This window comes from Ambystoma mexicanum, chromosome 5p (genome assembly GCF_040938575.1).
Source record: "Ambystoma mexicanum isolate Mex_15411 chromosome 5p, UKY_AmexF1_1, whole genome shotgun sequence".
NCBI lineage: Eukaryota > Metazoa > Chordata > Amphibia > Caudata > Ambystomatidae > Ambystoma > Ambystoma mexicanum.
Window position 1 is genome coordinate 883,472,309 of NC_090930.1, and position 27,538 is coordinate 883,499,846.

General features: G+C 49.6%; 1 protein-coding gene across 1 annotated transcript in view; it reads left to right on the top strand.

Annotated features, from left to right (window-relative positions):
* LOC138481266 (fibrous sheath-interacting protein 2-like) overlaps positions 1 to 27,538 on the top strand; it is a 2,966,522-nt gene that overhangs the window by 222,788 nt on the left and 2,716,196 nt on the right. Inside the window, exon 3 of the mRNA XM_069613320.1 lies at positions 26,842 to 27,003. Within this exon, the coding sequence (XP_069469421.1) occupies positions 26,842 to 27,003 (162 nt within the window). The remainder of the gene's footprint in view (positions 1 to 26,841; positions 27,004 to 27,538) is intronic.

A 27,538-nucleotide genomic window follows, 5' to 3' on the forward strand; every position in this document is an offset into this window, starting at 1 on the left:
TGAGCCGAATGTACACTACCAATGGCTTACAATGGGCAGGGAGTAGGCGAAGGGACTGCAGACTGTTTGGATCTCTGCAGAGGCTTAATGCAGGTCTCAATATGAGTTGAGCTGGCCATATGTGGCCAGGGAGGGATTTGTTGCATGAGGAATGGTAGACATTTGACCCAAATGGCGACACTTATGGTTATTACGTGGAACGTCAGGGGAATGAACAATAGGAGAAATAGGATTGTCTCATATCTGCACAAGAAGAAGATCGCCGTAGCTCTCCTACAAGAAACGCACCTTTTGAGGGATTAGCAGGAACGGATTGTGGCCAGGTGGGGCGGGGTGGGATATGTCTCCTATTAGTGGTTATATTACCTGGTTTTGGTATGTGTCTGGAGGGGACACAATCAGTAACCTCTTAAGTGCTAATGGCATGTATTTTCGTCCTGAATTCCCAAAAGCAATCATTGTAGGGTCCGCCCACTTCCGCACTTAAGTTTAAAAGCTTATGGCATAATACTTTGTGGTGTTGCAAAACAATACACATACCACCCTCTCGGCAGTCACAAGCAATAAAACCATTTCCAACAATGGTTCGTGGTACTGGTTTTCCAGAGCCATGAAGTCCATACAACCTACTTCTGGTGTCTTTGGTCAGATTGATAATCATAGTCCATTGTTCCTGGTGATGGTTGCAGATAAGGCTGGAGTGGAGTGGCATCTGTCTATGGTTTCAGAATGTTTAAAAACTATGGCTCAGTAACAACCAATGCATATTACAGCTTGTATCCAACAATAACTATTTGACCTTCTGTTTCAGAATGTATCTGAAGGAGCGTTGGGACACATATAGAATCCAATTTACACTTAGTAGGTCCTATATAGAAATGACAAATATTTATAGTTTGCGTCTTATGTGTAAGTTAGACACTTAGTTCCTTGATAGTATGTCATGCATACTCTGTGAAGACTGTTACTCAGAGCTGCTTTTAGTTTTTCCTTAAATCTATTTTTTTGTTTGTACCATGCATAGGCTGTAGCATAAGAAAGGACTCGCTAGATGAATCGCCTAATCTCTATGGTGTTAATGGCCATGTACGAGTTACTGAATCCTTGAAATTACACTAAATAATTAAATGCAGAAATATACTATGTTCGTATGTTTAGCTGAACAAACTACTTATAGGCTTTAAAAATAAGCATAGAAACTTACAGAAAGAAGTGTTCAAATATTAAATAATATTGAACCAGTATTGCTCTGTGAATATCCATTAGGGTAGCCAACATGTTTCACTTGGAAAACTTGTGAGGTTGGCCAATGTGTACCACTTGGAAGAATCCAGGAGGGCGACATGGGTGTTGCTCGTGGAGCATTCTATGAGGGTAGTCATTGTATTACACAGATTGCAGCCCTGACCAATGGAGCTCTTTTGATAGCCTTGTACATAGCCTTGTACATCACTTGGAAGGATTGTGTAGTTGACCAGGGTGCTGCACCTAGTTGTCCTTGAGGGTGACCAAATCATGGATCCTAGGTAATTGTATAATGTGTTCTACTACATGGAATGTAGGTGATGACAGAATGCTGCCTTTACGATTAAGTGGGGTCTTGAGTGTAGCCACTTAATGATAGCTGGATGCATGCACCCACCATAATTGATCAACCCAGATGTTTAGAATTTGCCGAATGTACCAGTTTCACTTGATTATAACCAATACATGTTTTCCTCTCACACTCTGCGGTTTTGGAATTAGCATAAGGCGAACTAACACTCCCACACACATCTGCCTTCACATTCACATACAACTCTACAACTCGAATTACAATTTTCACAACACTTCTGCCATAAGAATGTAGCTACATTTTACGACAAAATATTCGAACTGTAGCTACACACATAATTGACTATCATCTTACACACAACCTTTCAGCTAATTTCCCTAGTGTACCTTTCTCCACCCATACACATTTCAATTAGACAAGGGTGGCTAGCAGGTACGCGGCCATGCCCTTTAAACCTTCATAACCTTTAATGGGCCCTATGCACACATGAATACTAGCATCTCCTAACTTTCCCATACTTTGGACTTCGGTCCCTCTGAGGGCGTTCAACCTACAGCTTGTTGGGACCATACCCATGATGAAAGGTGCTATACAAATGACAAAATAAAATGAAATATGCAAAGGGGGTTCTGTTCTGGATGGCTGGATCGGTCCCCTTTAAGTTGGTCAAGGTAGAATCTGAGGATGGGGGCAGGTTGGTCATCGTCCATGGTACGGTTAAGCACAGAGGGATATGCATTGTTAACACATATTCCTGAAACCATGTGGCATCTGATTTCCGCTGTTCATTGTATGATAGATTAGCTCACCTAATGCAGACCTTTTGGATTTGGGGGCGGGGTGGTATTTGAGTTGTACGTTAAACCCGAAGATCGATAGGTCAGATCTTAAATTTGAGAAGCCTTCAGTGGCAGGTAGGACGCTCAATACTATACATATCGATCTATCCCTGGAAGATAGCTGGAGTGTTGGGAATGAAGCTGGTAGCTGGTACTCATGCTACTCCACCCCACACAAAGTTTACACCAGGATTGATTACCTGTTCTCTGGGCCTATGTGAGTTTACTGCAGAGCACATGGGTAGATCCATGTCTGATCATTTGCCATTGGTTTTCACCTGGAATTTGAGGGGGTGATGCCCCTGATACCAACATGGCATATGCAGGTAGAAGTCCGCTCAGATGGACGCTTTAGAGACCACTTAGAGTATACGATAGCTGAGTGCTTTGAAAAGAATGTGTGGAGTGTAGACAGGTGGGAAACTGTATGGGAAGCATTTAAGGTAGTGCGGGGCGAGATGATCACTAAAGCGGGGGATATTAGGAGAGCCTTGATGACAAAACTGGGAGAGCTGGAAAATAATATTCAGACATTGGAAGGGACTGAGATATCGGCAGAATCTAATGGATCAGTGCTATCAAACCTTAGACTGCAGTAAACTGAAGCGTGGGAGCGACTTAGGAACATTGACTATGGGGTGTATGTGTCTAAAATGCATGTTGAGAGAGTCAAGTCAGATAGACTTTTGACGTGGTTCTGACGGAACAAACAACCAAGACACGTGATCACGCTGATTAAAGATGAGTGTGGGTCGAGTTGGCGGTCTCAGTCGAAAATTAATAGAACCTTCAGCATGTATTATGAATCACCATATGGTAATATCGGGGTGGTAAGATGGACAAGGTCAATTCCACGCTGTCTCAGATTGACCTCCCCGAAATGACAATGGAACAGGCCACATCTCTGGATGCACCCCTCACTGAGGCGGAGATGCAAGGAATAATCTCATTGTTCAAGATTGAGAAGACACCATGTGGAGATGGGCTGCCATCTGAATTAGACAGAGTATGGGGATATGTTGGTGCACACAATGCTAAAAGAATTTGAAGAGGAATGCAAAATGGGTCGCCTACTGGCTAGTATGCATGAATCTGTGATTTTTCCTGTAATTTAAGCCTGGGAAGCGGCTGTTCCTTTGTGAATCATACAGACCGTTATCCATGCTGAACCAGCATATTAAGATTCTGACGGCACTATTGGCTGGGCAATTGCAACTGGTGATTGGCTCCCTGATCCATCGAGATCAGACCGGATTTGTCCCCCAGTAGGAACACTTCCCTGGGCTGCATGTATGCAGTGTTTCGTAGATTTGGGATTGGAGAGGGATTTCTCAGATGGGTACAACTGATCTACACAGAGCCTGTTGCCAGGTTCAGAATGGTTAAATACATATTGTCACCCTGGGTTCTACAGAGAGGTACTAGGCAGGGTTGCCCACTATCACCAATAATTTTTATTTTGGCGCTAGAACCGCTTGCTGTATATTTTGATGGTACGCGTCATGTTTCCCTCTATGCGGATGATATCCTTCTCTATTTACAGGAACCTGAGCATAATTGAACACTTGTAACTGAGGTGTTGGATAATTTTGCTAGGCTCTCTGGGATTTCATTCAATAGAGAGAAGTCTTGTCTCTTCCCCTGGCTGAGATATGTGCATGTCAACAGGGGGATCTCCTAGTGCTAGGCTTCCACTGGCTTTTACATTCCTTTTGATACCTATGAATAAACGTATGGCACAAAATGAGAACATATACATGCACCGAATACTGCTACGGCGCTGGAAGGGAAAACAAAATCCATGGACTTCTGGAGAAAGCTGCCACTGTCGACAATGGGATGTGTGGCATTGGTAAATTGGTAGTCCTGCCTTGTTTGCTGTATTACTTTACTAATGTCCTGTTCAATATCCCAGGTAATTTCTTTAAAGCTTTGGACTTTCTGGTTAGGGGATTTCTCTGGAACCAGGGGAGGCATAACATTGCACTAACAATGTTATGCATGAGAAATGAGAACGGCGGGCCCAGCTCCCATGGTTTGAGTTATACCACTTGGCGGCTCAAGCGCAATACCTGGCTTGGTGGTTGGCAGATGAACAAACGTTAGATGAGATCTTAATGCAGGGAGCCGTACAGCCGGTGATACTCAGGGAGGCCCTATGGTTTCCTGAGAGTTGCTTGCTAGATGCACCCTCTTTATTGTTGCTGGGGAGGCATATTTGGAACAGAATAGTGCAGATCCTTAAGTTGCAAGATGCATACTCCCTGCATAGGCCCCTTTCAGTATATATGAGCAACGATAGGAATGACCTCTGAAGTATGAGAAGGTGGGAAGATCTGTGACTCACTACATAGGAAGATATCTTCATAGATGGGGTGTTTGGGGAATTCTCTGAGATGTTAGCCCAACATGGGCTACATACCGGTAAATAACTGCGATATAGAAAGCAAACATAGATTGCTAGAAAGAAATGGCCAAAATAGCCTGAGGAACCAAAACATGATGATGTTTTGTCCCTGTTGTATGAGCTGGAAGATGGTTGGAAGCCCGTATCAAGGACATATAGTGGTTTGATATCACGCATTAGCGCTAAGATGTTGCGGATTAGGAGACAGATCTGGGTCATTTGATAGAGGAAAAGTAATGGGAATGCTTGTTGATATTTGTGAAATGCGTCTCTAGAAATCCAAGACATAGGGCCTCATTACAAGTTTAGCGGTAATCGTGCCACTAAAACCAGCAGGTTGCCGCTGGACTTGCATATTTTTCTGGTGCCTGATTTGCCGGAAACACCGGGGCATTACAGCCCCGTCGGTCCGTGAAGTCAGGCGCCGTAAAATGTAATTCCCCATTCCCATTTGAGTCCCATAGGACTCATTGGGAATGGGGACCACGGAAGCACCAGCACCGTTAATAACGGTGCCGGTGTTTCCGTGATACTCTGCAGGCGGGTGCAGTTCCGCCCGCCAGGTCTGACCCTGGCGAGCGGGACGGCACCCGCCAAAAGACTCGTAGTGTGCCGGTCCCGCAACAACGGTGCCGGTAGGCTTACCGGCAACGTTGTTACTGGACCAGCACACTCGTAATGAGGCCCATAGACTGGTTCAAATGAATGTTCTCCGTAAAACATACATGCCGCCATACAGGCTAGTGAAATTTAACGAAGGGGCATTCCCTGATTGCCCATGGTGTGGAACTGAACCGGCAGACATACATATGTTCTGGCGATGCCCGATCACTCAGGCTTTCTGACAGGCGTTAGAAAGGGCTGGAGTGACCAGATATTAATGGACCCCAGGAGAGTGCCTTTTGGGTATTTACTCCCGACTAGCGAAGGTGTAACATGTAGTGAAATATATGGACCTGGCCTGTATATCGGCTAAAAGGGGAATAACCATGTCATGGAAACGGAGAGATGGTCCAATATATGCTCCCAGCCCCCTCTCTAGCTCACCCCCTGCCCACCACCCTGAACCGGATTGGTACAGAACCCTGTCACGTGACCAAGGTCCATTTCAGAGGTCCTCCCAGGGCAGCTTTGTCCAGGCAGGCGGCGAAGGGCCAAAGGCAAAGAGCAGCTTCCTAGAGAAACTACCCCCACCCCTCGTTTGCCCGTGAGAGACAAAACCAGGCCTTACAAGCTACCTGCATACACATCAAGGTGAGTGCCACTCGCCAAATGCATTGTCCTTAACCCCTGCATGTAGTTTTTACTCTAATGTGTAGTAATCAGATACCCCATGATAATAGGCTCCTTGTTGTTTCTCTACTCCATTCCTGCATTTCACAGCTACTAGCTCCGCCCTCACTATATGTTAATATAATACACGGCTCTTCTGAACCGAACTCTAACTTAAATTGTACCCTTGAGGTGGACCCAGCTGTGAGGATAGCTCAGGGGCAACGAATGTGTCTTGGAAGCTAGACAACACATAGCAACACAGGTTTGAATTCCGGGCTTGCGCTTAGAAACCGGTCTCCGGTATTAAGCGCATTATAAAAGAACAATTATAATTTGAACTGCAACCAAATAAACCCTGTATTATTCTAGCAACTCACTGACCTTATAACCATTCAATCTGACTTCTCCCATTGTATAAGCCTCTCATCATAAAGTGTTCCTTTGTGTTGAGTATAGCCCTGTTTTCACATCCAGCTGAATATCGGACTACAGCCCTGATCTTGCTTTTAACTGAATATCGAAACCCAGCCTTGTATTTTGAATATCAAAACACAGCCTTGTACTACATCTAGCTAAATATTTCAGTGTTGCCCCGTTATTGCATCTAGCTTAATATTTGACTGCTGCCTTGTTATCGTATCTAGCTAAATATTTGTGTTGCCCTATTATTGCATCTAGCTTAATATTTGAGTGTAGCCCTTTATTGCCTTTAGCTAAATATCAAAATACAGCCTGTTTTGCATCTAGCTTGAATATCCAAGTGTAGTCCTGTACTGTTTAGCTGAATATCAGAATATAGCCCTTTATTGCATCCAGCTGAACATTCAAGTGTAGCTGAATATCCGAAAATAGTCCCTTATTGCTTTTATCTGGATATCATGATACAACCCTGTATTGCACCTAGCTGAATATTGAAGTTTCGCCCTATACTTCATCTAGCTGAACTTTTGCATGTAGTCCAGTATTGCTGTTAGCTAAATATCCGAATATAGCCCTGTATTGCACCTAACTGAACATTTGAATGGTTCCATGTGTTAAAATCGCAGCAAAAATGGCAGTTGACACAAACAGGCCGATTCATGGAATTAATGTGCGCCGAAGATTTCGGCGCAAGCGTGCGAAAACGTGCGATTCGCAGTGAAAGAGCGAAAATCGCAGTGCAAGTGCGATTATCGCACAGAAAACAGCGCACATCTATTCATGGAAGTCCGTGCACGCGCAAAATGTGGGATGTGCGCTGAAAAAGTGAACGGCGCACGCTGGCGCACACTGGCGCACAGGTCATCGAACGCCGTGCGATAAGGCCACAACAAATTCGCACATAGCGTGGCGCACATAACAAAAGTAGGCGTTAACACGGGGCGTTACACGCAGAATGGGGAACAACTCGTGAAAATGTGGGCGTCACGGGGCAAGTACAGGAGGCAAGTGCGCGGAAAGCCCACACGCTCGCCTACAACACGTATTCATGGAATGGAATAGGGAAAAACAGCCCACGGCCAAAGACGCGCACACCCCACACATGTCCGCCACACGAAAGCAGGCGGTAGCGTCCCTGTGCAGGCAAAAAATGTGCACCAAAGTTCTACACGCGCGAGAAGCTCCACACGCGATCGGGCCTGGGGGAGCGTGTGCGTGTATTTCAGAGGTGCGCGAGAAGTTCCACACGCGATTGGCCTGTGCGCGTGTATTTCAAGGGTGCGCGAGAAGTTCCACACGCGATTGGCCTGGCCGCGTGTATTTCAGGGGTGCGCGAGAAGTTCCACACGTGATCGGGCCTGGGGGAGCGTGTGCGTGTATATCAGAGGTGCGCGAGAAGTTCCACACGCGATCGGGCCTGGGGGAGCGTGTGCGTCTATTTCAGGGGTGCGCGAGAAGTTCCACACGTGATTGGGCCTGGGAGAGCGTGTGCGTGTATTTCAGAGGTGCGCGAGAAGTTTCACACGCGATTGGCCTGGGCGCGTGCATTTCAGAGGTGCGCGAGAAGTTTCACACGCGATCGGGCCTGGGGGAGCGTGTGCGTGTATTTCAGGGGTGCGCGAGAAGTTGCACACGCGATCGGGCCTGGGGGAGCGTGTGCGTGTATTTCAGAGGTGTGCGAGAAGTTCCACACGCGATCGGGCCTGGGGGAGCGTGTGCGTGTATTTCAGGGGTGCGCGAGAAGTTCCACACGCGATCGGGCCTGGGGGAGCATGTGCGTGTATTTCAGAGGTGCACGAGAAGTTTCTGTCACGCACGGCAGCCGCGGCCGCTGGCGGCTGTGGAGACGCTGGCGCTGGAGCGGCCATTGTCATGGCCGCTACGCAGCTGCACGTTCTCCAGCCGCGGTCTAGCTGCTGCCGCGGCGGCTGGCGGCTGTGGAGACGCTGGCGCTGGAGCGGCCATTGTTATGGCCGCTACGCAGCTGCACGTTCTCCAGCCGCGGTCTAGCTTTCCGCCGTCGGATCAGCGGCGCACTTCATTACGAGCGCCAACCCGGAAGCCCGCGCGTTGCAACCTATTCGCGTTAGGCTTCCGGGTTGGTACGCTCTAGTGTCTTTCTCCGTGTTTCTGTTCCTCTCTCGTTCTTTCTACTGAGTACGTTCTGTATTGCCCTTTCATCCTCTCCCTTACCTCTCAGGCTCCCCTTTTCTTCAGCAGTCCTTCTGTTTTGACTATCAAATTGGCTTCAGCAGTTTTCCTGTTCTTTTCTACCTGTCGGGTTCCATCACCTCCATCCTACCTTCGTTCTGGAAGGAAGTTCGTTCCGTGTGGAATCCTTCACATCATTTCTGACCTGGCATCCTGTTATCCGATCCCATCGGAAGGGTTTTTTTGTGCCTTGTGGCTTTTTCCCCTTCATTGGTCTGCCCCGGTTCGGGGGCCCCCCTAGGCCCCGAGCCAGAGGGGCAGGGTGGCTTCCTCTCGAGGCAGACCCCATCTGCATTCCCGAGAAGAGGCCCTGAGAAGAAGGAGATTTGGACTCCAAACAGAAGAAGAGACAGCAGGTGAGCAGGAGGGCATAAGGGTCACTGTGGATAGTGGTGAGGAGTCGAGTAAACCAGGGAGCCATTGTGACAGTTTGCAACGCCAAGAAAGAAGTATGGCCTCCCCCGAGCAAATACAAGATTTAGTAGCCGCGGTTCAGGCCATGAATATGGAACTACAAAATGTAAAGGCAGACAATGCAGTTCTGAGGCAGATGATCTCTAATCGAGAAGCTAGAGATTCCGACTTACCGCCTATGACCTTGTCCACAGGCAAATATGACGGCACCCCAAAGCGCTTAAAAGAATTTTTGGAAGCATGTTCCGTTTACTTTGCATTCAGACCACTGATGTTCTCTAACGATCAAGCTAAGGTGGGGTACATGATATCTAATATGACGGGAAATGCCTTGGCTTGGGCCACCCCATTTGTGACCAACAATAACCCTATTATCAGAGATTATGGGGGTTTTCTGACCTTATTGCGCCAGCAGTTCGAACAACCGGAGATAACACATGTGGCTGCAGAGGAACTCTTGGATGTGCAACAGGGTACCAAGGACCTGCTGACTTACATCTCCACCTTTAAACGGTTGGCCTCTGAGGCAGGTTGGCCAGAAAGGGCCCAGTATACAATTTTCCGTCGAGGATTGAAGGAGGAGATAAAGGATGAGCTGGCCCGAATAGCCCGTCCTACTACCCTGTCGGACTTATTCTCCATAGTAACACAGATTGACTACCGCCTTAGCGAACGCAAGGCAGAAAGGAAGAAACAAAGGGTGTCCGTCACCCCTCTACCTAGTGCCTACCCTATGCCCTCACTGTCTCACTCCAGTAACAAGGAGGAACCCATGCAAGTCGGGTCCGCACGGTCCCCGTTGACCCCCGAAGAAAGAAGACGCCGGAGGGAAGCGGGCCTCTGCATGTATTGTGGATCCGGTTCCCACTTACTGCGAAGCTGTACTGAAGTCCCACCAAGACGCTCGGGAAACGATCGACCTCGGAACTGAAGGGGACGAGTAACCGAGGTTCGACCACAAGTCCCTATGTTACGGTGACCGTAGCGTCTCATTCAACCACCATGGACTCTCGCCTTATGGCTGTTCCCATCCGGTTGGAAACCCCGACAAAAGTCTTCACCACTATGGCGCTTTTGGATTGTGGCGCCGCAGGAGTCTTTATGGACACTGAGTGGGCACATGAACATGGTCTCCCACTGCAGAAATATGAAGAAGTCCAGAAGGTAGAAGGAGTTGATGGCTCTCCTCTGTCATCGGGGCCCATCACCCATTCCACTATTTTTTTGAAGGCGTGCGTTCTCCAACATTCAGAACAGATACAATTCGACTTGATTCGAGCAGCCCATTTTCCGGTTATCCTCGGAATCCCTTGGTTAAGGAGGCATAACCCGCTAATCGACTGGGCTCAGAACACCCTGGCTTTTACATCCTCGTATTGTAAACAGAACTGTTTACTCCATACCTCAGAAGAGTTTGTACGAGTCCTAACCCCCCAACAAGAAGGAGTGCATGAAGTTTGCAAGATTCCCTCAGAATTGGTTAAGTTCAAAGAAGTCTTCAAAGACAATCCGGTCTTGGATCTCCCTCCACACCGTCCGGAAGACTGCGCCATCGAGCTGGTACCAGATGCCCTGGTTCCGTTTAGTCGCATGTTTTCGCTATCTCTATTGGAGAAGAAGGCGCTTCGGATTTACTTGGACTCTCATCTGACCAATGGCCTTATTCGACCCTCCAAATCACCGGCTGGGGCATCTTTATTTTTCATACCTAAAAAGGATTCCTCGGAATTAAGGCCATGTATCGACTATCGGGGTCTAAATAAGGTCACTGTGAGTGACCGTTATCCAATGCCTTTGATAGCCGACATACTGGAAGCTGTACAGGGTTCAACCATCTTCTCAAAATTAGATCTCCGGAGTGCCTACCACCTTCTCCGGATTAAAGATGGAGATGAATGGAAGACAGCCTTTCGGACACCTTTTGGCCTTTTTGAATATCGAGTAATGCCATTCGGCTTGGTTAACGCTCCGGCAATATTCCAACGTTTCATGGATCGCTTGTTTTCTGACCTGTTATTCATCAATGTCATAGTCTACCTCGATGACATCTTGGTTTTTTCAGAATCCTCCTCAGCACATGCGTCGCATCTTCAGACAGTGTTTCATCGACTACAATCCCAACACCTATTAGTCAAACCCGAGAAGTGCTTTTTTTACGTATCTTCTGTTCCTTATTTGGGTTATATCTTATCCCATGAAGGCATAACCATGGATCCCAGGAAGGTGTCTGCCATCTTGGACTGGCCCGCACCCAAGTCTTTGAAGGATGTCCAACGGTTCTTGGGACTAGCCAACTTCTATAGAAAGTTTATTGAACATTTTTCGCAGATAGTGCTGCCCATTACTTCACTACTTAAGAAGGAGGCTAAACCGTTTCTATGGTCGGAAACGGCCAATCAAGCCTTTATTGGTTTAAAGAGGAGATTCTGTTCCGCACCTATACTATCCCAACCTGATCAGAATCAGCCCTTTATAGTAGAGGCTGATGCTTCCGCAAGCGCATTAGGAGCAGTACTTCTGCAACTCAAAGATGGACTGGAACATCCTATCGCATACCTTTCTAAGACTCTATCCACCAGTCAACAAAATTATTCAGTCATTGAAAAGGAACTTCTAGCGCTCAAGGCGGCATGTGAAGAGTGGAGACATCTGCTACAAGGCGGTTCACACCCGTTCACTTTACGTACAGATCATAAGAACCTAAAGATCCTTCGAAATATGGAATGCGTCAATTCCAGGCAGGTCCGTTGGGCTCATTTCTTCAGCCAATATGACTTTTCTATAACCTATATTCCAGGCACTCAAAACGGCTTGGCTGACGCCCTGTCAAGATGTCAGACTTCCGAGAATCACTCTTCTTCATTTAGTCACATGATGTTTCCCCGAAACCGAATAGTGGGGATAATCTCGTCATTCCTTCAAGAAGTTAAGACAGCAACCCAACCAAATTTAGCAACCACTGTGCCGGGTGGCTTACAACCTCAACTTCGCTGGTCTGAAGGCCTTTTACTGGTGGGGCAGCGTTTGTACATTCCCTCTAGACCCCTACAACTGAAAGTACTGGAATGGGGTCACAACCATGTTACCGCCGGACATAGGGGCGTCAAGGGTACTGTGGAGTTGATCTCTCGCTCTTTCTTCTGGCCTTCTCTTTCTCACGACGTAATGCAACACTGTAAGTCGTGTATGGTGTGCGCCCAAAACAAGAACTCCACTCACAAGCCCTATGGGTTGTTGATACAACCGGAGTTGCCAAGCCAGCCATGGTCCCAAATATCCACAGACTTCATAGTAGACCTGCCCCGATCCCAGGGGCTGACATGTCTTATGGTTACCATTGATTCATTTACCAAGCTGGCCCATTTCTCAGCGCTGAAAGGAGTTCCATCCGCTACAGAAATGGCTGAAGTATTCCTTAGGGACATATTCAGGCTCCACGGGTTGCCTGATAAGATTATCTCGGACCGGGGCTCTCAATATACCTCTCGATTTTGGGGCGCACTATGTCAACGGTTAGGGATAGAGAGGGCCTTGTCATCCGGTTTCCATCCTCAGACTAATGGTCAGACAGAACGTCTTAATGCCTCCCTGGAACAATACCTCCGATGTTATGTCAACAAGTATCAGGACAATTGGGTGAGTCTTCTGCCCACCGCCGAATTCGCATATAACAACGCTGTTCACTCGGCGACGGGACTCAGCCCTTTCTTTTGTTCGTATGGTTTCCACCCTCGAGGTATACTACCGATTTTCTCTTCACCCTCTAATATACCCACCATCGAATCCACATTGGATCAAATAACCTCTGCCCACACTACCGCTCAACAAAGTCTGATATCTACCAGACGCTGGTATAAGGAGGTGGCTGATAGAAGACGTTTATCCGGTCCTGATTGGAGGGAGGGAGAGCGGGTCTGGTTGTCCACCAGATATTTGCCGAGATGGGTACACCCAAACAAACTAACCCCCCGGTTTATCGGACCTTTCAAAATAATCAAGAAGATCAACCCAGTGGCATATAGATTACAACTACCCAAGTCCATGTCTCGGATACACCCAGTCTTTCACTCCTCCCTCTTCCGGCTAGTCGATTCAAGCACTCCTGTCAGAAAAGCTACCGGGATAGCGAGTTATCCCCAGGCTATACCCGAAGAATATGAGGTATCTGCCATATTAGATTCCAGATACCGTAGAGGCAGATTGGAATACCTTGTGTCATGGAAGAACTATCCCAGTTCGGAGGATTCTTGGGAACCCAGGTCATATGTACATGCTTCTAGACTGTTAAAGTGTTTCCACCGAACACATCCGGGGAAACCCGGAGGGGTAGGATCTGGAGGGGGGCATACTGTCACGCACGGCAGCCGCGGCCGCTGGCGGCTGTGGAGACGCTGGCGCTGGAGCGGCCATTGTCATGGCCGCTACGCAGCTGCACGTTCTCCAGCCGCGGTCTAGCTGCTGCCGCGGCCGCTGGCGGCTGTGGAGACGCTGGCGCTGGAGCGGCCATTGTTATGGCCGCTACGCAGCTGCACGTTCTCCAGCCGCGGTCTAGCTTTCCGCCGTCGGATCAGCGGCGCACTTCATTACGAGCGCCAACCCGGAAGCCCGCGCGTTGCAACCTATTCGCGTTAGGCTTCCGGGTTGGTACGCTCTAGTGTCTTTCTCCGTGTTTCTGTTCCTCTCTCGTTCTTTCTACTGAGTACGTTCTGTATTGCCCTTTCATCCTCTCCCTTACCTCTCAGGCTCCCCTTTTCTTTAGCAGTCCTTCTGTTTTGACTATCAAATTGGCTTCAGCAGTTTTCCTGTTCTTTTCTACCTGTCGGGTTCCATCACCTCCATCCTACCTTCGTTCTGGAAGGAAGTTCGTTCCGTGTGGAATCCTTCACATCATTTCTGACCTGGCATCCTGTTATCCGATCCCATCGGAAGGGTTTTTTTGTGCCTTGTGGCTTTTTCCCCTTCATTGGTCTGCCCCGGTTCGGGGGCCCCCCTAGGCCCCGAGCCAGAGGGGCAGGGTGGCTTCCTCTCGAGGCAGACCCCATCTGCATTCCCGAGAAGAGGCCCTGAGAAGAAGGAGATTTGGACTCCAAACAGAAGAAGAGACAGCAGGTGAGCAGGAGGGCATAAGGGTCACTGTGGATAGTGGTGAGGAGTCGAGTAAACCAGGGAGCCATTGTGACAGTTTCACACGCGATCGGGCCTGGGGGAGCGTGTGCGTGTATTTCAGGGGTGCGCGAGAAGTTCCACACGCGATCGTGCCTGGGGGACGTGTGCGTGTATTTCAGAGGTGCGCGAGAAGTTTCACATGCGATTGGCCTGGGCGCGTGTATTTCAGAGGTGCGCGAGAAGTTTCACACGCGATCGGGCCTGGGGGAGCGTGTGCATGTATTTCAGGGGTGCGCGAGAAGTTCCACATGCGATCGGGCCTGGGGGAGCGTGTGCGTGTATTTCAGAGGTGCGCGAGAAGTTCCACACGTGATCGGGCCTGGGGGAGCGTGTGCGTGTATTTCAGGGGTGCGTGAGAAGTTCCACACGCGATCGGGCCTGGGGGAGCGGGGTACGTGTATTTCAGGGGCTCGCGGGTGGTTTTACACGCGATCGGGCCTGGGGGAGCAGGGTACCACTCACCGTCTGCCTTGTGTGTAGAAGAACGCGTAGCCAACACCCACCCGCTGTGAAGTAATAGCGTGTGAACCCCAAAGCCTGCAAAACACACGCACCGCACCCCACGAAAAGCAACGCCCGTGCGCGATACGTCACAGACGCGCATACGCGCTAAGGGCCTTTGGTCCAATGGAATCGCGTATGCGTGCTGGCGCGCATACGCGCTAAGGGCCTTTCCTCGATTTACACGCTGACGTGCAGAATTTTCACGTGCCAAATCACTCCGAATCAAGCTGGCCACGTGTAAGCACACGGAAGACCACGCTCCTGCCTAAAAGGCCGAATTACTGCCCCCCAGAGCCCCGAGCAGCCTCCCACGAGCCATCTGCTGCTGCCTGCCTGCCTGCTGCCACCGTGCCCTGCCATTTGGTGCCTGCACATCAGCCATCTGCAGGGGTCCAGTTGCTGTGTCCACCCCTGCTGGAACAGAACAATCCCGACTGGGATACCATCGCTCCTGCACATCAGCCATCTGCAGGGGTCCAGTTGCTGTGTCCACCCCTGCTGGAACAGAACACTCCCGACTGGGATACCATCGCTCCACAGCCCAGCCCCAGGACCCAGTTGCCCACCCACGCCTGCCTCGGGGGTCGCCATGTCGGGGCAAACACCATCCGAGACCACTGGCGACCCCCAGCCAGAGGGGCAGAGGGCCACCAGCTTCAGTCAGAAGGATGTTGGTGTCCTGTGGAGCTTGTCCTGGGGCATTATGATGCCCTCTTCGGATCACCACGCGCCGACAAGGAAGGACCGGACAGGATCTGGGAAGACTTTGTGGTTGCCATCAACGCGGAGGGGGTGGCAACCCGCAACATCAAGCAAGTCAAGAAGCGCTGGGAGGACTTCAGGTCCAGGACCCTCATAAAGGCCCGGCGCCTCGTGGAGGGGGGCCGGGGCAGCATGAGTACCATCCAGCTGAGGGTCCTGGAACGCGTACGCCCAGCACTCCATGCCCAGATCCTTGAGAGGCAGACCCGTCTGGAGTCGAGCGGTAAGTGGCCAAGCATTGCTGTGTGAGACAGGGCATGTTGCAGTGTGCTGGTTGTCTGATACTTGCCTGTATGTGTGACATAGGCCATGTACACGTGTGTGTGTGCAGGGACATCATGGTCATGCATGTGAGACCAGTAATGTGTGAAGCACACGGTTGGTGTATGTGTTTAAATGCAACATGGGGAGCCCTATGCGGAATGGACACATGGGAGCATGCCAGTCTCTGTTCCTGGACATGGGTGGGGGTGAGGGATGGGTGCTGATGCCATGTACATGTATGGTGTCCATGTCTGTGTTTCTGACCTGCGTGTCTGTGACTTGTGAATGCCATGGATGCATGACACATGTCTGTGACAATGTTCAGAATCACTGATGCAGCCTAGTTATCCTTGCATCCACTGTGTCTGGGGTGTACGAGTCCAGATGGATGAAAGTACGTTGAAGTGTGTGCATGTGATAGGCATGACCCATGATGCATGTGAGTCCAAAATCAACATTGTATGCTTCAAGAGTCCCTTGGACATGTTTGCTTATGTCCATAGCATGCGCCATGCCTGTTACTGCATGTGTTTTGCCTGCACTGACCCATGTGTTGTGGAGGGACAGGATGGAAGTGATCTTTGACAGTGCCACTCATCTGCTGTTGCTTCCTGTCTAGGGGACCATTGTACAGTACCCTGATGCTTGTGTTCTATGTCTCCCTCTACACAGCGCAAAGTGAAGAAGAGGGCGGAGACGGCGCTGTGGAGCTAAGCGGCGGGGATGCCCCCACGGCTGCAGCGGAAGGGGTGGGTGAGCCCCCACAGGGGCTTGCAACGGCGGAAGACGGTGTGGAGCCATCCAGGTTGGTGGTTTCCACAGAGGAGGAGGAGGCCGCTACTGAGCCGCACATGGGGCCTGGTGGGGGCATCCCTGCTGGTGCAAGTGTTGCAGTCCAGGGGCAGGGGCAGGAGGCAGCACAGGTCGCCGTGGAGGTGCCTGTGCATGTCACTGTCCCTGACACTGTGACTGCACCACCATGCACCAGCAGGGATGCCCCATCCCAGGCCCGTCCGCAGGTAGGGGGGATGTCCATGTCATCTGACTCCCCTCCACCTGCGGACGAGGGGACCCCTGGCCGTATGGAGAAGGTCCTGATTGGTGTCACGTTGCGCACGGCTGTCATTCGTGATGAGGTGCGTGCTTCCCGGGGGGAGCACGCACGTCATCACGAAGAGCACCATGGCAACGTGGCCCAGTTGGGAGCGGTCATGGTCGGGGGTCTCGTACATGTGTCGGGCACTCTGGCGACCCTCTCCTCCTCTGTGGAGGCTATGCGCCAGTCGTACTCCATGCCGTCTTCCGGCCCAGATGCCACCAGGGCCCCCTGTGGACCTGCCCCGACCAATGCAGCCACCTCGGTGGGGATCCCATCCCTGCCACAGTCGGGAGTCGGAGGTCCAGCAGGGGTGGACACACCAGCAACTGGACACCAGCAGATGGAGGATGTGACGGCATCATCGGGCAGGGCACGGGCACGACGGCGTCGGTGGATTCCATCAGCCTGGATGCCGTCGTGCTGGCACAGGCAGTTGCGCCGGAGGCAGCGGCAGGCTCGATGTGGGAGGCTTCATGGCTCGGGGCCATCAACATCAGGGGTGCAGGCATCGGCCGGAGGGCAGGAGAACCCTGGAATGGGAGTGGCTTCCATGTGGGAGCAGTTGGGCCAGCAGATAGGTGCGGAGCGCAGCGGGCAGAGGAGGAACGGCTCACAATGGTCAGAGCGGAGAACTCCATGCGGAGGGCGCTGAGGCGGGTTGAGTGCCTCGAGGCTCTTCGCAGGGAGTTGGAGCTGGACACTGCATTATCCCTGCGGGACCTCGGGGCCAGGGAACATGCCCGCCTCCAAGCAATTGAACAGGAGTTCGATGATGCCCTGGCCCATGACAACAACCAGTGAGCCGTCGGACTAGCCCGCTGCCCTTGTAAATAGTTATGTAGTTAGTGTTAGGTTTCCTTTGCTTTTTTATTTATTTTGGACCTTTTGGACAATGGGCCACATTTTTGTATATAGTTTTTTTTTATTAGGTAGTATTTTTATGTAGGTTTCATTTCTTCAGTTGGGATCATGGACCCTGGTTTGTTTATCTGTATATAGTTGACTGTTGGATTTTTTTTTTTGATTTACCCATGGAGCAATGGTCTTCGGTTTTGTTTTTACCTTGGATTTACTTTCTTGAACTGTGACTTTGGACACCTTTCCTTTGGGTTATGATTTGTCGTTTTTCATTATTTTACGGACATGCTGCTTTTGGTTTTTGATTCCCATTGTCATTTGTTTATTTTTAATTCCATTTATGCTGTTTTTAATACATTTTTTTCATCAAACTTCAATGTGTAGTATCATCTCATTGGTATCATGCATATCATGATATGGGTTTTGAGATTCACTGACACCCATTGGGTGTATCTGAGGGACATGTGTTAATTTCCAAACTTGCAATTGGGGTTCTATCATGTCATTGCCATTTCTAAGTGGGTGGATGCAATACTCGGGTGGGTGTTTGGCATTTGGAGGCTGACCATAAGGGCCAGGGATCAAGATTGTGATGACATGTTGGCTGGGGGACATGTGTGGGGGCCTGCTGGCAGGTGCCCCGCAATGCTGGAGGGTGGGGGTGCAGGGGGACATGAGTGGGACATGAGTGGGGGCCTGCTGGCAGGTGCCCCGCAATGCTGGGGGGTGGGAGTGCAGGGGGACATGAGTGGGACATGAGTGGGGGCCTGCTGGCAGGTCCCCCGCAATGCTGGGTGTGGGGGTGCAAGGGGACATGAGTTGGTGATCAGTAGTGCAAGGAGACATGTGCCTTTGCTGGGGGGCATGCCCACATTGGGTGGGCTGCCTGCGGGACATGACCAGGGATGCAGGGTAGTCCCCTGTGGTGTGGGCAGCCTGCAGGGGCCGTGGAGGGTGTACAGGGAACACCTGGGAGGACCCACACTGCCAAATCACATGTAGGACTCCCCGGCACCCCTGAAATACACGTACCCTGCTGAAATCACGTGTGAAAATTCTCGCGCACCCCTGAAATACACATACCCTGCTGAAATCGCGTGTGAAAATTCCCGCGCACCCCTGAAATACACGTACCCTGCTGATATCGCGTGTGAAAATTCTCGCGCACCCCTGAAATACACGTACCCTGCTGAAATCGCGTGTGAAAATTCTCGCGCACCCCTGAAATACACGTACCCTGCTGAAATTGCGTGTGAAACTTCTCGCGCACCTCTGGAATACACGCGCCCAGGCCAATCGCATGTGGAACTTCTCGTGCACCTCTGAAATACACGCACACGCTCCCCCAGGCCCGATCGCGTGTGGAACTTCTCGCGCACCCCTGAAATACACGCGCACAGGCCAATCGCGTGTGAAACTTCTCGCGCACCTCTGAAATACACGCGCCCAGGCCTATCGCTTGTGGAACTTCTCGCGCACCTCTGGAAAACACGCGCCCAGGCCAATCGCGTGTGGAACTTCTCACGCACCCCTGAAATACACGCGCACAGGCCAATCGCGTGTGAAACTTCTCGCGCACCTCGAAATACACACGCCCAGGCCAATCGCGTGTGGAACTTCTCGCGCACCTCTGGAATACACGCGCCCAGGCCAATCGCGTGTGGAACTTCTTGTGCACCTCTGAAATACACGCACACGCTCCCCCAGGCCCGATAGCGTCTGGAACTTCTCGCGCACCCCTGAAATACACGCGCACAGGCCAATCGCGTGTGAAACTTCTCGCGCACCTCTGAAATACACGCGCCCAGGCCCAATCGTGTGTGGAACTTCTCGCGCACCTCTGGAAAACACGCGCCCAGGCCAATCGCGTGTGGAACTTCTCGCGCACCCCTGAAATACACGCGCACAGGCCAATCGCGTGTGAAACTTCTCGCGCACCTCTGAAATACACGCACACGCTCCCGCAGGCCCGATCGCGTGTGGAACTTCTCGCGCACCCCTGAAATACACGCACACTCTCCCCCAGACCCGATCGCGTGTGAAACTTCTCGCGCACCTGTGAACTACATTCGCCCAGGCCAATCGCGTGTGGAACTTCTCGCGCACCCCTGAAATACACGCACACGCTCCCCCAGGCCCGATCGCGTGTGAAACTTCTCGCGCATCTCTGAAATCCACGCGCCCAGGCCAAACGCATGTGAAACTTCTCGCGCACCCCTGAAATACACGCACACACTCCCCCAGGCCCGATCGCTTGTGAAACTTCTCGCGCACCTCTGAAATACACGCGCCCAGGCCAATCGCGTGTGGAACTTCTCGCGCACCCCTGAAATACACGCACCCAGGCCATTTGCGTGTAATACTTCTCGCGCACACCTGAAATACACACACACGCTCCCCCAGGCCCGATCGCGTGTGGAACTTCTCGCGCATCTCTGAAATACACGCGCCCAGGCCAATCGCGTGTGGTACTTCTCGCGCACCCCTGAAATACACGCACCCAGCCCGTTCGCGTGTGAAACTTCTCGCGCACCTCTGAAATACACGCACACGCTCCCCCAGGCCAGATCGCGTGTGAAACTTCTCGTGTAGGCGTGTTCCTGAAACCCGTAATACACGTTCCCCGCTTTGCATTTGCTGTTTGCCAGTCCGGTAAACTGGTACAGGGTTGGCGCAGCCCTTTGCGATGGTTTTGCGATGTTGATGGCTTTTCCTTGCGCGAGGGTGTTATTGGGGGCGTAACTGGCGCTGCTGCAGGGTCGCTGCGCCACTCTGCGCCACATCTGCTTTTGGAGGCGAGAATCCATGAATACGCTGTGCGCGGAAATTGATTTTATTGCACACGGCTGGCGCAGACATTCGCACGGGCACGCTGTGCGCCAGCCGCGTGCGACACTTTTGTGCGAATTTCCATGAATTACCCTGAAAATATTGCTGCAAAAATGCTGTGGTTTTGCAGCTGCAATCCATGGGATGCAGGGGACACCTCCGCAACCCCCACACCCATTATACCATTTAAGGGAAGTGGGGGACACCCCCGCAACCCTTAAATGGTGTCATGGGATACACCTTTACCGGGTCAAACCACAGCATTTTTGCCGCAATTTCTTTTGTACAGGCGACATTTTTGCTGCGATTTTATCACTGCATACCATTTGAATGGAGTGCTGTATCGCTGCTAGCCGATCATCTGAAATATAACCCTGCATTGTATTTACCTAAACATCTGAATACAACCCTGTTTTGCTTTTTAGATGAATATCAGAGTATAGTCCGTTATTCCATCTAGCTGAACATTTAACTGTAGCCCAGTATTGTGTTTAACTGAATATCTGAATGTAGCCCTGCATTGCTGCAAGTTAAACATTTAAGTGTAGCCCTGTATTGCTTTCATCTGAATATAGCCTTGCACTGCATCCAGCTGTACATTTGAGCGTAGCCTGTATTGCACCTAGCTGAATATCAGAACATAGCCTGTACTGCATCTATCTAAACATCAGAGTGTAACCCTGTATTGCTGCTAGCAGAATACCCGAACACAGTCCTCTATTGCATCTAGCTGAACATTTTGTAAATAGCTCCGTATTGCATCTAATGGAATATTTGAATATATCCATTGCATCTAGCTGAACATTTTGTGTGTAGCCCTGTATTGCATCTAATGGAATATATAAATATATCAAAGATCAGAGAGGCACTCTGGCGCCCCCAACAACCGGCCAACCTTACCGTATCCCCCTGACCCCTGCTCTCTTCACACATCCTACCCTCTGGAAGAATGCATCACAGCACTTACTTCCAACCACTCACCCTTCCTCAACACCCCCATAATGCCCTCTGGGGGAACGCCTCCCACAACACCTCGTCACTCCAACCACCCCTCTCCCTTCATCCCCCATCTCTGCACGCCTCTCCTTACCTGGCCCTTTCATCCCTACGCACACTACTCAACCAGACAATTTCCTCACCACCCTCATCCAGTAAAATCCCTCTTCCACAAATCCTTTAATACACACTCCCCCCACCAACCACAATTTTCCCAGGGAAATCGGCAAGCCAACATCTTCTCAAGCCGCACACCACCCAGCTTGCTCTAATCCCACTCTATGACTCTCTCTCCCACTGACCACTTTCACCCCCTTTGACCCCCACCAGTACCCCCACCCCCCTCTGGGCCCCTGTCTGTAACTCCTTCACACTTTCTCCCCCCACACCCCTCTCTTCCTGACTTTCACCCAAAGCCCCACACATCACAAACTCTTCCCACAGACACCACTCCCTCCTATACACTACTCGCCACCACCAAGGGATCGCCGCCAACCCCAGGATCCCGAAGGGCTAACCACCCTCACCCTTCCCACTCTCATGCATTCTCATCAACGCCAGATCTGTCGCCAAAAAACACAGCATTTTAAATTTCACCTCTGAAAACCCAGATATCCTGTTCATCACAGAAACTTGGTTCTCTGACAATTTCTGACCCATCGTAAATGAGACATTCCCCTCTAAATACGCACCCATCACTTACAACAGAGCGCAATTGCGCTCCTCTACAAACATCACCTATCTAAATCACACTCAGAGGAACAGGCATGCAACGCAGACTGTGAATCGCTCCTAGTAAAATCCATCATCAGTCCCTTGCTCACGCACAGCTTCCTGCTCATCTACAGGCCCTCCGGCTACAACAGACAATTCGTTAACGCTCTAAGCAACTCCCTAACGGCCATCCTGGTCTCCTACCCCTCCCCCATCCTACTAGGAGACCTCAACATATGGTTTGACGCCTCTAACAACCCCATGACACGACCAATGCTGGACAACCTGGAAGCTCTCAACATAACTCTGCAGGTAACAGGTGCCACCCACACAGTAGGACATACTCTAGATGCGATCTTCAGCTCCACCAACCTCATCTCCACCCTTTCCCATGATCGCTCATATGAATGGACCATGCAGCCATATTTATCTCGCTCCTGTCACCCACCCATTTCCTACCAAGGGCTATCACCGGACCATCAACCCTTATCCCACTATGGAACAAGGTCATAATAACCCCAGACCTTGCCGACTCTCTGCTTTCCTCCCTCGCCAACATACCAGTCGAAGGAGTTCCTTCCATCAGCCACTTTGACTCATGACTCTCCAACGCTCTCCTACCTCTCACCTCTTCAAGATCTGCCCCCTTCGAGATAAGAGACAAGGCCCGTTGTCCAGATGGTTCACTCCCTTCTCAAATCTCTCAAAACGCGCAACCGCTCCCTGGAACGTAGATGGCGGGCCGACCCATCTTCTCAAAACAAAACAGCCTACTCCCATCAGTACCATATCTACAAAGCCGAAATCCGTAAGGCAAAAAACATCTTTTTACAAGAACAAAATCTGTAATGCCTGTAACAACAGCAAGGAACTCCACAAGATTATCACAGAATGTATGGCCCCCCTGCATTTCTCTCCCCTCACATGTCTCCCAGTCTCTCTGCAACATCCTCTCTGACCATTTCAGCAACACAGAGCTAGAAGGAACCTGCACCATCAGCACAAAACTGGCAGTACTCCCGCTCCCCCACATGAACATGCCACCCTGCCCCCCATCTTCTCCTCTTTCTCTCCCACCTCAAGACCCCAATTCCGCAAACTACTGGCTGACAGGTATCTATACGGATCTCTAAATGATCCATGCCCCCCAACCCTCCTCAATGAAATCTTTATCTCAACCTGTGCAGGCAGCATTGCAAGATCCATCCTTAATTCTTCCCGCATCTCAGGCACTCTCCCAGCAGCTTTCAAAACATCACATGTCAAACCGCTCCTGAAAAAACCTCTCTTGACCCCCCTCCTGCCTGCAAACTACAGAACAATTTCTAACACCCACGTCTCAGCCAAACTCACCGACTGTACGGCTTACTCCCGTCTCAGCACCTTCACTGAAACCAACCACCTTCTAGACCCCGCCCAGTCTGGCTTCAGACCCCTCCACGGAACTGAAACATCCCTTGTCTCCATATGGGATGACTGTAAAAACACAGCTGACAGATCATCACTCATGCTCCTTAACCCCTCAGTGGATTTCGACATTATCAACCACAGCATCCTCATTGACAGACTCCGCTCCCCTGGCATTAGGGACACTGCACTAAGGTGTTGCTCTCCTCAATCCTCACCAACAGACACCAAATCACCCACCTTCCTCCTTTCACTTTGACCACCCGCCCCGTCAATAACAAAGTCCCTCAAGGCGCCTGCCTATCCCCTCTTTTCTTCAATCTCTACTCCCTGCACTTATATCCACTCACACAACCTCACCTGCTAGAACTACGCTTATAATAGACAAATCATCTTTCGAATACCCAAGTCCATCTCCACCTCCACCCTGACCTTGCATCCTACCTCACTGACATTGACCGTTGGATGATGGTCAATTACCTCTTTCTCAATTCCGGAAAAACAGAAATTGTGCTCTGTGGAAAGACAGCTCTCTTCCCTCAACCCATCCATTGGCCTCCCTCCTTAGGCCACCCACAGTCCCCACTCCATCCACCACAGTCAAAAACCTGGGTTGTACGATGGACACTGACCTGACTCTACCACACCACATTAACACATTAACACTGTGTCCAAAACCTGCTACATTCACCTCTGCATAGTCAGGCACATCTTCCTCTTGTACCCCCACAGAGTGGCTACAATCATGTCCATTGTCCTCTCCCGACTAGGCTACGCCAACTCTCTCTACCTGGGTGCACCTGCTTATCAACTCAGAAAGCTCCAGCTATGTTCCTCATTGCCCTCAGCCCCAGAGAGCACATCACCCCCACCCTCTGTGGCCTCCACTGGCTCCCGATCGGACGATGGGTCGCTTTCAAAGCCATGTGCATCACTCACTCAGCCCTACACAAGACATGCCCAAAATACTGCCAACAGAACATCACGCACTACCACCACAATATAAACCTGCATTCAGGCACTGCTCTTCTCCTTGTCACTCCCTTTTTCATATCAACCAGAATTGGAGGCTTCACCTTCTCCGTCCAAGCCCCAACTATCTGGAATTCTATGCTGCTTAGTATGCGACACATAGAGGACCACTTGGCCTTCCGGAAGGCCCTCAAGACATGGCTATTCCCCTAGGCACTTTGACTAACCTTGTCCTCTTGAGCTAGCTATTCAAACCAGGATGACATGGGCAGGTATGAACTCCCATACATTCACCGAAGGACGGTAAGAACTCTTTAAGAATTAACTTGTTTAACAAGTATCTAGTAGAAAGCAGGAGGGAATCCACACTGCAGATACGAATCCAAGAAGCCAGCAACAGCAGGCGGGTACGTATTTCATGCCATACCTATGGATGTTTGCCAATGGCAAGGCTACTCACCCACACACATCTGCAAACATACGCCTCTCCCAACGACATGTTTCACAACACCTCTAACATTAGAACGCAGCTATCCCCACTTCAAAAAGTTGGTCTAGCTGCACACATTATGTACTTTCTACTACTCTTGCACACTCTCTTATCATTTTCAAAGAATCCATTCACATGCCTGCTTGACATGGGTAGCTAGTAGGGACCTGGCCGCACTTACCCAACTTCGCTTTGTCCAAAATGCACACATGCATTCTAATTTCGACTGACAAACTTTCCCATACCTGCACTCCGGTCCCCCGAGGGCATTCAACCTACAGCGCATTGGACCATACCAATGGTGAAAGGCGCTATACAAATAATGATGATCATGGGTTGCAGGATTTGTCAGGCCTTTTTGGACTCTGAGCTTTACCTGTTGCTGGCCGGGGCTATACAAGTAGACTGGATTCTCGAATCATAGCAGGAAGTACTCATAACAGGATGTGAGGCTATCAAACACGAGTGAGTACTTGTTGGCTACAGAGCTGTGTCAGAACGCCCAAACATTTAAAGAAACTACAGCTAATGCACACGAGTGCTGAACAATATAGTTTAAGGTTGAGAAGGTGTGTTCACTGCTGAAAGAAAAATAAAAAAAGGGAAGAATAATATTTACCTACATGTCTTTAATCGAATTAGAGCCTCCTTACACTTTACACTCACAAATAATGGGAATCTTTATTCTACTAATGTATACACCCAGATGGTTGAATGAAAAAGTCTGCTCTGTCAGGATTCTAACCTGTGACTTGCAGGTTGGTGTACATTTCAGTATACCCCCTGATCTAATTTGAGAGTACCAGAATGTAACCTGTACAAATGAGATTTTATTTTTTACTAGTAATTAATTTGTTTGTACACCCCAAGATGCAGGAAGCTGGGCAATCACGAGCAGTCACCTGTAAAACTCTGCATTGCACTTTGCATCACGAATTCATACGTTCTGTTGGGAGTTTTCAAGTTTACTCCACGCTGTGTTCTGTCCCATTTCATATGGTGGAGCGCAGTCCTCTCTGCATCTGAGACTGTTCTGTCTCAGTCTCCTTTCTCGTCAGGAGGAGAAAGTCTATCCCTGAAGCACACGGGATTGTATAGTGCATTGCCTATCAACCAGTTCTTGCCCTGATGAATTGTTTAAAAGAAATTAAACAAACACAATACATACCATGGCAGTTCTGTCATATTTCTAATGACAGGAGAACTAAATGTTATTAATTTATTTTTGATATATTTTAATGGATGAATGAATGTATGTATGTCTGTTGTACTTTGATTAATTAAAACATTACATTGTAACGTTTAATTATTAAGATAAAATGCTTTTTTAAATGCACTTTTTGAAAAATAAAGTAATGTATTTAATTATGCCAGGTGTGCTGACTTCTGCTGCAGATAGACGTACAATCTGTGTGTGATAATTGAACAGTACATGACTGCAAAAAATAAAAGCTCACAGTTCCACACACTTCAAACTGAAGGCTAAGAAATAACCTTCTCCTTCAGTAACGCTATGTCGTGGTACATACTAACTCAAATATGTTCCAGTTGAATTGAACAAAAACCCTCTTTATAAACATTATCCATTGGAGAGAACTCTAACTTATTTTGTGCTCTTTGTGTGTTGAATTTGATGGTGTCCTTTCCGTTGCCTTGCAGCTCCACACTCCGTCCACAGGGTTCAATCTCGGCGACCCCAATAATCATTTATTAGAAGTGCCTTATAATAATCTCCACGACCCTCATCTGTCTACCTACTACAAGCGAAAAAGGATGCATGATAAGTTGAAAAGAGACGGCTATATCACGAAAGATAACAAAGTAAGAAATGGTTTGTTTAAATCTGCATGCCCCACTCACGGGGGTGGAGGGAAATAAGCGTGGTTAATCCTTTTCCTTTACCGTTGCGGCAATTAGATGTGACAGACTTGGTTATTTCATATTCATTTAATTGCATGGAGGAGGATGCTTCCCATAGAGGCGTGTTCTATATAAAACCCAATAAATACACATTTATATTTGTGTGAAAGGGGCAATCATACCCTCTGAGCAAAATATACGAATCTGCCAAGACTCACACTTTATAAAAAAATAAAATGTTTTGATGTTGGCTTCACAAGAGACGTTTGGAAATAATTGAAATTAACACTAAAGCACCTTAGCCTTGATGGGCTAGTGAAAAGATAAAATATTGTTTTCTTTACCCATTCCAGCATCGTTTCACCACTCCCCTGAGTTTAATGATGCCTTTTTCGGTTTTAGACCTATTGTGATATGATTAATTGCTTCCCCAACATTAAGAGTTATAGGTGGGGGTTACCGTCAGTGGTGCACCGCCGATGCATCCCCTGAATGA